Genomic DNA, 14,479 nt, shown 5'->3' with positions numbered 1-14,479 from the left:
TATAGCCTAATTTCCCTGCGTCATCTTTGGAGAAAAGTAATGAAAAACATAATCTCACTATGCTAGCTGTTTTTTCCAATGACTTCAGACAAAGTCTTGCCAACATAGTCTCTCTTTTTGCCAAAAAATAACAATAATATAAAACCCATCCCTCGCTTTAATCATTTTCTTTGGGTCACAGAAAAGACATTATGCCATTTTTCTATAAAAGAAAATTATTTACAGGCTGTGTTTTTTTTTTTTTTTTTTTTCCTGTTCCTCAACTTTGACTTTCTTAAACAGTACTACATCGTTAGTGTAGCGTATTTTATCCTGATTATAGACCTAGGAGACATTAGTTTAATATGTGGAGCCCTTGTATACTTTGTCCATCACAGCTGTTCCTGATGCGAGCATCTGTAATGACCAAGGCAGGCATGGGAAATGTCGATTCTTCATAGCTTTCTTGCGGCTCATGAAAGGTCTAACCAGGGGTGTCCAACCTGCGGGCTACATGTAGCCCAGAAAGCCTATGAATGAAGCCTAACACAAGGTTGTAGACATACTCTCGCATTGTCACCTAAAACACACGCTCTCGCTACTTGTAAAACAAAAACAGAATCTGCAGTGATAATGCCAGTTCTGCATAATCAGTGCAGTTTCCAAGGGAAGAAGGACCTTTGGTGACCAAAGATCCTTGTGTGAACCAAGACCATTCCTTTTCCACAGTGGCCTTGAGGCACCAAATGTTTGGACACCCTCAGGGTACTGTTACACTTAGCGACGCACCAGCGATCCCGACAACGATACGGCCTGGTAAGGATCGCTGGTGCGTCGCTAAATGGTCGCTAGTAAGCTGCCAAGCCAACGACGCAGCAACGATCCAGCAATCCGTATGACGATCTCGGCGGTCGTTAGGACCTTGTCACACAGCAGCGATTTTGAAGACTCCCGCATGCGTCCATGATTTCTGAGTCGCTAACGAGGTCGCTTGTCGGTGTCAAACACAGCAATGCGCACTGGCCAGCGGGACACCAGCGATCAGAAAATGGCCGAGGACATTCGAGCACAATCGGCGACATCACAGCGGGGGCCTGGTCGCCGCTATGTGTCACACGTAACGAGATCGCTGGAGAGGTTGCTGTTGCGTCACAAAATCGGTGACGCTTCAGCGATCTCGCTATGTGAGACGGGACCTTTAGGCGACACATTTTCTGTTAATGGTGTCTTAGAACAACAATCGGGAGGTTTTTTTTTCCTTAGGCTGGTTTCACATTTGCGTTTTTTTTCGCGGTAATTTAGCGCTAAATAGCGCATGCGTTTTTTTTTCCTATACTTTGCATGGGATGCGCTTATGTGCGCATACACATGCGTTTGTACGCGTTTTACCGCACATGCGTTTTTTTGCGGGAAAAACGCGCTGCAAAAAAAAGCAAGTGTGAAACAGGCCTTACAGCTGCTATGTTCTCTTTCCAGATTTTAACTATGGCGTTAATAAACGATACTGGTGCACGGAGTTGTCTCTAGTGTCATTTTATTCAGTCCCTTTTGTATCACACCAAGATTTCCCTAGCTTCTATTTTTGTTGCTGTTGTCAAATTACTAATGGTCATATTAAATGCCAGATACCCAGTCGTTTTAAGTTCTACATTGTGACTTTAGCTTTGTTCAGAAGTTACCTTTCACACAGTATGTGCATTTCTAGCCAAAGAAATAGGCGTTCCTGAGATTTAGATCTATGGAACATACTGCGCCACATAGATTAAAGTTCTTGCGCAATTTAATTGTATTGTATTGATATGATTTTTGGCAATAGTCAGCTGGGCAAATTGTTTATACAGCCTAAATAAATGTCTATTAAGATTATTCTCTAAAGCCAAACTGGAAGGCTCTCCTGTGCCCCATCTCAGTCTGAGGACAAGAGGCGTTAACAAGATGAATATAACGTCGGATTTTCCAGCCAAATGCTGAAATGCACATACATGCCGTAAAAGACTTTCATATTCCATTGTATATACTGGGCATACTTAGCCTTAGATTAGGACTACAGTAAACTATATAATTTCCTCTGTTGGTGGGGGCATGGTAGACTTTTTTTTTTTTATAATTTAAGATATTCTTATGTAGTCAGTATTATTATGTCGGTATTTTCTCTATTCAGTAATGTGATATGTAGTATTTTTAAAACAGACGCGGAGATGTTTGAGGTCTGGATGTTATGTAGTATGATTTAAATTGGTTTTCCATTTAACGCATGTTCACATATACAGGCTGGAAACTGCTGATGGTTTGCTAAAATTGTATATGATCAGCTGTGAATGGCCCTTTTGGCCTCTTGATAGGTTGTTATAATACACCGCAGAAGATAAAATTCATCAGCCTTAAGTCCTCGCTATTCATCTCAGATAATTACTCAAACTGAATATGAAAGTCCCCACCTTCTCATCTGTAGAGGGTATTAAAAGGTTATACAGGACTATTTCATTTTTTTTTTTTTTTTTTTTACTTGGGCCTAAGACTAACAGCCAGATAATTGCTACCTATAGATGCCTGTTGTGCTGGCTTTCAATCAGCATGACGTCAGCAGTCATGCCCCAGCGACAGAGCTGCCTGGACAAGTTCCTCTGTTGACATGGAGCACCTTTGATACGGTGCCAGGTAGAACAGGCAGGTAGTTGCGTCTGTTAACAACTACCTGTCTTAGATTTTAGTCCCGTAGTAAAAAAATAAAATCGTTCTGGACAACCCCTTTAAGTCTACAAACCGGGAAATAAATAAGAAAAGGATTGTCCACCATTTGTCCTATGAACCTGGCATATTAGCGAAAATTGTTTTTCCGCAGCACACTACCTTTCTGTATTAAATATTTGGAAAGGATTCTTAGAATAAATTGGAATATATTTTTTGATCAGAGGCTTACAAAGCCTATGACCATTTGTAACCTTATTTGATGTCATTATCTAAGACCTATCATAGCCATGATACAACAATTGATGCTTTTCCAATGATTTGGGGAAATTGTTGTTGTTTTTTAAATCTTCCTGTACCCTTTCATTTCAAAGTTGCGCCCCAATTGCAAAGTTGCAAGTTCTCAACCATCTGGGCATATCCCAGAACTTCTCTGTGGCGTTTGCCATTTCTCTCCTATAATGGAAGTTCTGTGGTATACAGTATGCCAGTTAATTGAAGGGAAAACCAGAATAACTATAACTAAGGTTGTTTGATCCCCGACACAGACAATGCGCCCTTATACAGCAGCTTAAACAGTAGTAACAAATATGAATAGTCTAGCCAATACCAATAATAACTTTTTCACTATTTTATTTAAGCAGTATTTTAGAAAGTCCAAAAACAAAATACATATAAAAAGTGTTACGGAAGAAAATCACTGCATTAACCAACAAGCTTTGGACATATACTTGTCCTTTCTTATAGTATGTGTAGACTGCAACCAAAATCCCTCCTACAAAACAAGTAGTCCCTACCTCTTTAAGGCTTTATGCAACAATTGATTAAATGTAGTTTAACTATTATGTTGCCAGACCAAACACAGTAATTGACAGTGGAATATTTAGGGAGACCAATTGTGCACTATACCAGTAAACTGTTTCTATCCAATTCCGCATAGTAATATAGTGAATAAAAGCATCTTTGGACCAAAAGGGCAAAAAAAAAGAAAAACTGTTGTATAATTAGTGGTTATTCACACAATTGGATACTCCAAAAAATTATTTTTGACTCCAAAATATGGTATAAGAATTGTTTTATTATTTATTAAACAACATATTAAAAATATATATTAATACATTAATGAAAAAGGGAAGGTACATCTAAAATGAGGAACTAACAGAAGCCATAGGTTTATCCAAAAAAACCACCATAATTCAATATTAATGATATTAACATATGCTCCTAGACCAATATGGTGCAATGCAAGCAATCATATAGATTTGTAACAGCCTAAGGCTAAAGCGGCTATAATTACTATGGACTTCAGTGCAATACTCAGAAAGCTACCAGTTAAGCCCTCTTAACCGCCACTTAGTGCACTAAAAAGAGGATTAGACGCTGATCTTATAAATACATGTATAAGGCTGCCAAACCGACATGCCACAACTAGTACTAATGTAACAGCATACTATCCTCCCCAATCGAGCACCAGCCTTAAGCACAGTGTCCTTAAATAAGCATACCTAATGGTGTGTGGAATCCCCCGGGCGTTCCTCTGCCCCGACGCGCGTTTCGCTACCGCTTCTTCGGGAAGAAGAAGCTGTAGCGAAATGCGCGTCGGGGCAGAGGAACGCCCGGGGGATTCCACACACCATTAGATATGCTTATTTAAGGACACTGTGCTTAAGGCTGGTGCTCGATTGGGGAGGATAGTATGCTGTTACATTAGTACTAGTTGTGGCATGTCGGTTTGGCAGCCTTATACATGTATTTATAAGATCAGCGTCTAATCCTCTTTTTAGTGCACTAAGTGGCGGTTAAGAGGGCTTAACTGGTAGCTTTCTGAGTATTGCACTGAAGTCCATAGTAATTATAGCCGCTTTAGCCTTAGGCTGTTACAAATCTATATGATTGCTTGCATTGCACCATATTGGTCTAGGAGCATATGTTAATATCATTAATATTGAATTATGGTGTTTTTTGTGGATAAACCTATGGTTTCTGTTCCTCATTTTAGATGTACCTTCCCTTTTTCATTAATGTATTAATATATATTTTTAATATGTTGTTTAATAAATAATAAAACAATTCTTATACCATATTTTGGAGTCAAAAATAATTTTTTGGAGTATCCAATTGTGTGAATAATGTCTATATAGTTATGGTATATATCAGACTGGTTAAATATACATGTATGGGCAAATTTGTGAATAAATTGTATAATTAGTGGGCCTGAGGCAATGGGACGAGGTACTCGGTATAAATAGAAAAAAATCCAGTGAAGGGTCCTTTTTAAAGTTAAAAACATGCTATAGATTCAGGGGCTCAGCACTTTGTGAAGACCTCACATATGGTTTAAACATTGTATATTTTGTAAGCTGCTGATGGATAAAATTGAAATATATTTTCTCAAGAATCCCTGGGATGCTGTCACATCTTTTTAACTTTAAACTGGCATATTCGAGATGGTCACAAGATCATGTGATATACGCAAGGTTTCAGATGATAACTGGACTAGGGTTGAAAAAAAATTATGACTTATCACATTTTTCAGGAGAGGTAAGAATCAGTTGTTGTGGACAACTATTTAATATGTTTAGGGTTTTCAGCCTCTGGATGTAGAACAAGGATGTTGTCATCCGCTAAAATCAAAGAAAGATACAGAGGGATCAAAACTACTGCAAACTCTCTGTTGTCCCTACTATGTGTACAGCTATAGTAGGTGATGTCTATCATGAATTCTCATTTAATGTTAGCAGTTGAATTGTACATGTAACAGAACTTATTGTCTGTGAAACTTTCAGGTCCAGTGGCACTGCAGAGCTCGTATGGTGGCAGGTGCTAATTTCTACATTGTCGGTAGAGATCCTGCCGGAATGCCTCATCCAGCAACCGGAAAGGATCTGTATGAACCTACGCATGGTGCTAAAGTACTCACCATGGCCCCTGGCCTGATCTCCCTGGAAATTGTCCCATTCCGCGTGGCTGCCTATAACAAGAAGAAAAAGTGCATGGATTACTTTGAATCTGCACAGTAAGTTACTCTCTGTGTGTCAAAGACAGACCGAAAAACTGCATTTTGGATCAGGGTGGTCTCAGTGGTGACCTTTGTAAAAATTCATCAACATTTTGTGCCTTTCTTACCTAAATCTTCTCTAGTTTGGCAAAGTGTGATTTCTGATGATACCGATGTGAAAGCCATTGCACATTATGGCAGAAAAGTTTCTGTTCCCCCCCCCTCCATTTTGCATGTGCTGACGTAATAAAATCCTGTTATGTTGTATCTCGGTGTCTGGGGCAATACATTCCATCCCTCGGCCTGTGGAACGAATGGAGGCACACCCAATGCTTTGCCTGCTATCCTCTTACCTTAACATAGTTGGCTTTACCATAAAAGCATGTTTGGGAGCATTTAGGTAAATGGATAGTAACATAATGCAGTTTGCAACCCTGATATTCCATGTTGGGCTTGTAAATTATAGTTGAAGCTACAGAAGACATTCCAGAAATGTGTGGTGACAGATATATTATGAAGAAGAATGAGGTAACAGCATAACTGATCTGGCTCCCATTTTCTTTAATCTAAAAAGCCTTTGCACAATCATCCAGGAAAATAGCCTTTCATGTGGGAGAGCCTATTTCCAGTTCATGTGGTCAGACCACCATTACTGAGATTTGGACAGCATTCCTTGTTCCTCCCATTGTTTCACTTACATATAGTCTATAGTCTTGTTTCAGGAATTTTTCAGCGCCCACGTTAAACAGGTGCTTTAGCTACTTTTAACATGAATGTTTGTCTCTGAACCGCCAGACTCCTCCGAGGATTACGTAGATTTAGTGCTGTATCTGCCTGAACAACTTGGTAACTTGATTAGGAGGAAGTAGATCTGAGGCAATTTGGAAATTGTGAATTTGCTTCTGATGTACCAGTGGTATTAAACATTAATTGTCTGTGGTTTGACCCAAATTTTATTTTATGTTTTTTATTTTTCATTTGGAGCCATTGTACACTACATGTTAGAGAGTGCCCCAGATTGGTTTCTTGTACAAGCAGGAACTAGCACGGCAATAGGGTAGACCAGTAAAATGATTAATTTCTACCCCACTAGTGACCAGTGTTTTCTGTGAACCTTGGGTAAGTAGAGTTGAACTGTTAAAATGTGCACAATTCCTATTATTTCTACATGATTATAAATGGCTTTTACATCCTATGTACAATGCCAGGGTATCTCTATCTCTACTACACAAATCTCTGTCAATATAAAGAGGACAATTTGAGCAGTAAATGTGGGTCGGGTCCTCAGGCATGCGTTAGACAAGCTTTAGTTATACTTAAAAGTGGTTTTAAAGGGAGTCTGTCAGCATTTTCATGCTGCTTAAACTACAAGCAGAAAGAAATTCATACACGTTCCTCTGTTACATAGTTATATTTTCCACTGTACCTCTATAGTACATCACCAATTTTGAGTAAATATATTTCTAAAGGTGCTATTGACATGAAATTCTCATCAGATGTTGATAACCGCCCATAAAATCCACACAGGCAAAGATATCAAACCATAGATAAATTGTGTAATAATGAGAAATCACACTTGGAAAAAGTATTGAAAGAGGTGCAAAAAGCCATGGAAGGTCATGAGAACAGCTGAAATCTATCAGTAATTAGAAAGCAATTGGAAAGCAATCTGCCCCTTATGAAAAATACCAGCTGGTTCAATTGATGGCCTATAAAAAGGTTCCTCATTACCAAGGTGCCACACAAGAAACCGCTCATGATAGGTAAAACCAGTGAGCTGTCTTAAGACCTGCGTAACCTTATTATTACAAAATATACTGACTGCATTGTTTACAGAAGAATTTCTAAACTACTGAATGTTCCAGTGTGCACTGTTGGGGCCATAATCTGGAAGTGTAAGAACATCATTTCACTATAAACCGGCATCAGCCATGTGCTCCGTACAAGATTTCAGACATATGAGTGAAAATAATTATCAGAAGAGTTGTCCAAGAGGCAAGGACCGCCTGTGGAGAGCTACAGAAAGACAAAGAATCAGCAGGTACAGTTGTTTCAAAGAAGACTATAACTAATGCACTCAACCTTCATGACCTGTATGCAACCTCTCCACGTAAGGCTCTATTGAAGATCAAGAAACATGTTAAAGCACATTTAAAGTTTGCTCAATAACATTTAGACAAAGTCTGTGAAATACTAGGAGAATACAGACTGGTCAGATGAGACGAAAATTGAACTCTTTGGATGCCATAGCACACACCATGTTTGGAAGCCAAAAGGCACTTTATATCGCCTCAAAAACACCATACTAATATTGAAGTTTGGAGGTGGGATCATTGTGTGAGGCTGTTAATCAGCATACACCATTGGCAAACATCATATACAGTGGGGGAAAAAGTATTTAGTCAGCCAACAATTGTGCAAGTTCTCCTACTTAAAAAGATGAGAGGTCTGTAATTGACATCCTAGGTAGACCACAACTTTGAGAGTCAAAATGAGAAAATAAATCCAGAAAATCACCTTGTCTGATTTGGCAAGATTTATTATGGTGGGAAATAAGTATTTGGTCACCTAGAAACATGCAAGATTTCTGGCTCTCAGACTTGTAACTTCTTCTTTACTAGGCTTCTCCTCCACTCATTACCTGTAGTAATGGCAACTGTTTCAGCTTATCAGTATAAAAGACACCTGTCCACAACCTCAAACAGTCACACTCCAAACTCCACTATGGTGAAGACCAAAGAGCTGTCGAAAAACACCAGAAACAAAATTGTAGCCCTTCACCAGGCTGGGAAGACTGAATCTGCAATAGGCAAGCAGCTTGGTGTGAGGAAATCAACTGTGGGAGCAATAAAAAGAAAATGGAAGACATACAAGACCACTGATAATCTCCCTCGATCTGGGGCTCCACACAAGATCTCATACCGTGGGGTCAAAATGATTACAAGAATGGTGAGCAAAAAGCCCAGAACCCCACGGGGGGACCTAATGAATGACCTGCATAGAGGTGAGACCACTGTAACAAAGGCTGCCAGGGACTCCGATCCTGCAGTCCAGACGTGTCCCCCTGCTTAAGCCAGTACATGTCCGGGCCCGTCTGAAGTTTGCTATAGAACATTTGGATTATCCAGAAGAGTATTGGGAGAATGTCATATGGTCTGATGAAACCAAAGTAGAACTGTTTGGTAGAAACAAAACTCGTCGTGTTTAGAGGAGACAGAATGCTGAGTTGCATCCAAAGAGCACCATACTTCTGCGAAGCATGGGGGTGGCAACATCATGCTTTGGGGCTGTTTCTCTGCAAAGGGATCAGGACGACTGATCCGTGTACATGAAGTGAAAGAATGAATTGGGCCATGTATTGTGAGATTTTGAGTGCCAACCTCCTTCCATCACCAAGGGCATTGAAAATGAAATGTGGATGGGTCTTTCAGCATGATAATGATCCCAAGCACACCGCCAGGGCAAAAAGGAGTGGCTTCGTAAGAAGGATATGAAGGTCGTGGAGTGGCCTAGCCTGTCTCCAGATCTCAACCCCATAGAAAACCTTTGCAGGGATTTGAAAGTTTTTGTTGACCAGCGACATGCCCTAATCATCACTGCTCTAGAGAAGATCTGCATGGAGGAATGGACCAACATACCACCAACAGTGTGTGCTAACCTTGTGAAGACTTACAGAAAACGTTTGACCTCTGTCATTGCCAAAAAAGGATATATACCAAAATATTGAGATGAACTTTTGTTAATGACCAAATACTTATTTTCCACCATAATTTGTGAGATAAATCTTGCCAAATCAGACAAGGTGATTTTCTGGGTTTGTATTCTCATTTTAACTTAGTTGTGGTCTACCAATGATGTCAATTACAGGCCTCTCTCATCTTTTTAAGTGGCAGAACTTGCACAATGGACAAAAGTGCAGAGACATTCTTGATAAAAATCTGCTGCCATCTACCAGGATGTGAATATGAAATGAGGGTGAGCATTTCAGCAAGACAATGATCTTGAACACCACAGCCAAGGAAACTCTCAATTGATTTTGGTAAAAGAAAGAAAATTAAGCTTCTAGAATGGCCCAGGTTATCTAACCTGAATCCAGTAGAAAATTTTTGGAAGGAACTAAAGTTCAGCAATCATAGGAGTCCACAGAACTTTCAGGATTTGAAGAGTGTTTGTGTGGAAGAATGGACCACAATGACATCCAAGCTATGCATGCGACTAGTTTCTCCATACAGGAGGCTTCTTTAAGCTGTCATCAACAACAAAGGCTTTTGTAAAAAGTGTTAAATATATTTCAGTTATCGTGTTCAATACTTTTTCCGTGTTATTTTTCAATTTTAAAAACACAATTTATGGTCATCTATGGTTGTATCTTTGTCTGTGTAGATTTGGATGGATTCTTACTGATATTGTGTGAGAATTTCATGTTAATTGCACCGATGTTTACTTAGAAAATTGATGAACTCTTCAATACTTTTCACCTGCTGTATGTGTATGTAATATATTTTTAGTCTGTTTATGGGTATATATGTATATGTGTGTATGTATTAAATATATATTTATTTTATATGTTTAAGATCGTCCAAACTGGGGGGAAACTGCTCAGTTGACTGTTGTATTACCCAGATAATTTTCAATACTTTTCATTGTATGAGAGAGGAAGGTAGCCCTATGGAAACATGGCTCTTTATAATGAATAAGTTTGTATGAATTTCATGCTGCCTGTGGTTTGGGCAATATTAAACTGACAGATTGCCATTATGTTTACTAATGATTGGTGTGTCAGTAGAAAATGCATATTTCTGTCCATAGTTGGTATTTATTTATTTTATTTTTTTTTTATTTCCCCAGTGCTGAGGACTATGAATTCATATCTGGAACTCGAATGCGTAGACTGGCTCGAGAGGGACAAAATCCACCTGATGGTTTCATGGCACTAAAGGCATGGGCTGTGCTGAAGGAATACTACAAATCTTTAGAAAAGGCTTAACTTTATCGTTTTTCATATTACACTTTTCATGGACCACAATTATGCTGTTCTTTTTCATGGCTTCCACCAGATTTTGTCACAGAAGACCAGAATTTGTTCTACTTTAACGTATGCTTAGTTTTTCAATTGATCTCTCATTTAATCAACTGATATTTCAGTTAGTCAGCAAGCCTTCTAATGCTGAGCGTAGTCTTACACCATCAGTTTCACTAACGCATCACTGGGTCGCTGGCGACTAATACATTAACGCATGGATGTTACTTAGTTTTTTTCATAGTATGTTCTAAAAGAATGGAGTCCAATTAAAACTGCTGTTCCATCATTCCTATTACAATTACTTCCCGATTTCTAGACTCTCCGCTTTATTTAGTCATGATGCTGCTCAAAGTCTTTGTTATAAATATACATCATGGTTGTTAATTTTATACTATGGGACATACATTAAGTGTTACAGTATGTCTTAAAGTGAACCTTTCAGATGTATTAACCCTCCTAAGCTTTAATATGTGCATGCAGGTCATGGAAAGTCGAATATCTTGATATCTGCAATCCAATGACTTTTTTTACAGAGAATTCCACATTTTTCTCTTAATATGTAAATGAAGCATTAAGATCTCTGGGCTGGACAGGTTGCATTTTAAAAGTCTACCTACAGAGCTTATTTTTTTGCTTGACTGTCTCCTTGTGTAAATTGATCCTCTTGCTGCATATGTGACGTCCAAATCTGTTCACAAACGCTAGGGAGTAAGCACATCGCCCAGGTCCTTGCTTCTGTACAGTATTCTCCTCCTCTATGAGCAATGGCTTAATCTGCGCAGATGGAAGTTAAAGCCAGTGCCTATAGAAAGTTAAAAGCAAGGACTGTGGCATCACACATGCAGCCAAGGGATCAATTTATAAACAAAGGCATCACTAAGCATTACAATACACTCTGGAGGCAGACTCTAGGGAATATATCTGTCTTGCCCAGAGATCTTAACACCTCATTTACATACCTTGATATCTGAGCTCTGTAAGATAGTTTGTTTTTTTTCTAAACTTTGTTGATCCTTTTGACAGATTCCCTGTAAAATCAGAATTTGAAAAAAAAAATCTCAAAGCAATTCTAATTTAGGCTTCCATTTAATACTCTTAGCTTGGTATGGATTAATGTCCTCTGTATAAGCATAAAACGTCAATCTGTGGTTTAGTTACAAAATGTTAATTAACTAAAAAAATTATTACATGCATTTAAATAGAATCTTCTACAGACACTGTTGCTTATAACTTGTTCTGAGATGCTCCTAAACTTGGCTACCACAGCCACTAATGTGATGCCTTCTAGTGATACGTCTTCTAACTAAATGTATCCACAGACAAGGTATGGTGGTGAATTTGGGACCACACATTTTTCAATAACCAGCTTGTAATGATACCGGTGGTGTCACTGGTGAAGCCTAGGGGGCACGTGACCGAGCGCAGGGAGTGGAGGAACAAGGCACGCAGTGTGCAAGGACCTGAGACTGAGCAGTGTGACCTGAGACTAAGTAGTGTGCACAGGACCTGGGACTTAGCAGTCACGTGATAATGGGGGGGTGGAGTCACCACGTTTGAGGACAGGGAAAGCAGCCGAGAGCGTTGAGTACAGGACACAGAACGTTAACGTAGTCAATGGAGAGCCGAGAGTCAAAAGCCAAGCGAGAGCATGGTACCTAGGGATAAGACAGAGAGTAAACCGAGATGAGCTAAGTGGTCAGATAACCTGGAAGGACAGGGCAGTACAATGCAGGATACAGAGGCAAAGGTCAGGGGACAAATCGGGTCATACACAGCAAAGCTCACACGCACAGAGACACAACGATTACAGACGAGTAATCTGGGTCAGCAACCACAAACTGAATATACGGAGGTATCACCGACACCAAACCCAGGAACTACCAACATTATTTAGCCACCCCAGAACCAAAGAGAGGCAAACTAGAATTAACCTTGACCTGACCAGGATGGAGGCGGAACTATCCTGTCCAGAGTCATGACACAGCTACAGTCCTACAAAATGGCAGTTATTGTTATGTTTTTTTTGTAGCTCTACAATTATCGCAGAGTGTGTGTAGCTGGCATAGCAGAAAGTCCATATGGGACTGTCGCCAAAAACTTTTATTTACAACAACGGTCAAAACTACCCATGGGTCAATAAAATTATTAGACAGCTGCGTTACTTTATTGCACACAGTTTCTCTTCTGTAGTGAGACCGTCTTGACCCCCAATCAGACAGTGTCAGTTTACAGTAAATATGTATTTCATGAATATTCAGTGTTTTATCTCTAGTGGTAACCATTGCTTTGCCATTCTCTTTTAGCAAATCTATTGGAAGTGTTTTGTTTCAGCTTGGAGTAAAGGCCCCGTCTCACTAAGCGATCTCGGTAGCGAGATCGCTGCTGAGTCACAACTTTTGTGACGTAACAGCGATCTCACCAGCGAGATTGCTGTGTGTAACAGCGATCAGCGAGCGGCCCCCCTGCCGGTATCGCTGATCGCTGGAAGAAACCTCTGGACATTTCTTTGGTCGCTGGTCTCCCGCTGGCCAGCACGCATCGCTGCGTGTGACAGGCGGGAGACCAGCGATCAGGTGTAAAAAATAAAAAATATAGTTATTCTCACCTTCCGACGTCCCGTTCAGCCATCCTGCCTCTCTCCACGCTCCGGTCCCAGTGATCCTTTGCACGAATGACCGCGAGATTTTGTTATCCCTCGAGACCGTGACATCTCGCGGTCATTCGTGCAAAGGATCACTGGGACCGGAGCGTGGAGAGAGGCAGGATGACTGAACGGGACGTCGGAAGGTGAGAATAACAATATTTTTTATTTTGATTCTATTTTTTTACAGCGATGGCAAGCGATGCCGGGCGCTCGGCATCGCTGTGCTGATCGCTGGTGAAGCTGTCTGTGTGACAGCTCACCAGCGATCACATAGCGACTTACTAGCGATCCTGACACCTTGATATCGGTGTCGGGATCGCTGGTAAGTCGCTTAGTGTGACGGGGCCTTAAGAATTTTATCAGTATAATCTCACAAAAACTTTCTACTAAGGCTCTGTTTATATCTGCATCACAGGCCCCCTTTTAGAGCTTCCGTTTCAGATTACTGGAAAAAAAATCGCAGCATAATGTTCAATTTTGTCCAGTAATCTATAACCGAGCATGAAAATGGAATCAATAATGCAGATGTGAACCTTGTTTTATCTTTTATTATTAACTACTTATTTTAAAGTATTCTCTTTTTAAAACTTTTTTCCCTCAAGCTTTTGCTATGATTAATTGCTTTCTATTTTGTCAAAATGATTGCAAGCTCATTGCCTGTTTCCATACTGTTGTAATAAAGTTCTGAACATGCTTTAAATTTTTGAATTAAATGCTTATTTACTCTAAAGTTGTATTTATTTGAATATTACTGATATTCCCATTTTGTATGGCAGCATACCATACAGACATAAGCACAAGTAAAAACTAAGAGTGTATGTATAAACATGTATAATATACGTGCTCACACATGGACAGAATTGATGGTAACTTTCTATAAACCCACAATGGCCGCTGAAATAACTTGAAACTGACAAACGTATTTTTCTATTTAAATGTACTGAATATCAACTAATGAAATTCAGACTTTCTTCTTAAATTGTGGTTAAAAAATAAAGAAAACGGCCTAAATAAAAATTAGGTGCCCCTAGAAAAGATAGAAAATAATTTAGCCATAAGGACATGTTAAAGGAAACCTTTCACCAGTTTTTTCATGTCTGAACTAAAGGCCCTTTTACATTTAGCGATGCACCAGCGATAAGACCCG

General features: G+C 39.6%; 1 protein-coding gene across 2 annotated transcripts in view; it reads left to right on the top strand.

Moving 5' to 3' along the window:
- PAPSS1 (3'-phosphoadenosine 5'-phosphosulfate synthase 1) overlaps positions 1 to 14,032 on the top strand; it is a 169,308-nt gene extending 155,276 nt beyond the window's left edge. For both annotated transcript variants that reach the window (XM_073571843.1, XM_073571844.1), the window contains 2 exons: positions 5,454 to 5,683; positions 10,514 to 14,032. In XM_073571843.1, the coding sequence (XP_073427944.1) occupies positions 5,454 to 5,683; positions 10,514 to 10,652 (369 nt within the window). In that variant the 3' untranslated portion in view covers positions 10,653 to 14,032. The remainder of the gene's footprint in view (positions 1 to 5,453; positions 5,684 to 10,513) is intronic.
- Positions 14,033 to 14,479: the final 447 nt, after the last annotated feature.

Source organism: Dendrobates tinctorius, unplaced genomic scaffold (assembly GCF_039654945.1).
Source record: "Dendrobates tinctorius isolate UK_male_01 unplaced genomic scaffold, ASM3965494v1 ptg000030l, whole genome shotgun sequence".
In the NCBI taxonomy this organism is placed as follows: domain Eukaryota; kingdom Metazoa; phylum Chordata; class Amphibia; order Anura; family Dendrobatidae; genus Dendrobates; species Dendrobates tinctorius.
The sequence above is the reverse complement of the archived record's forward strand: the minus strand, read 5'-3'. Positions and strand labels throughout refer to the sequence as shown.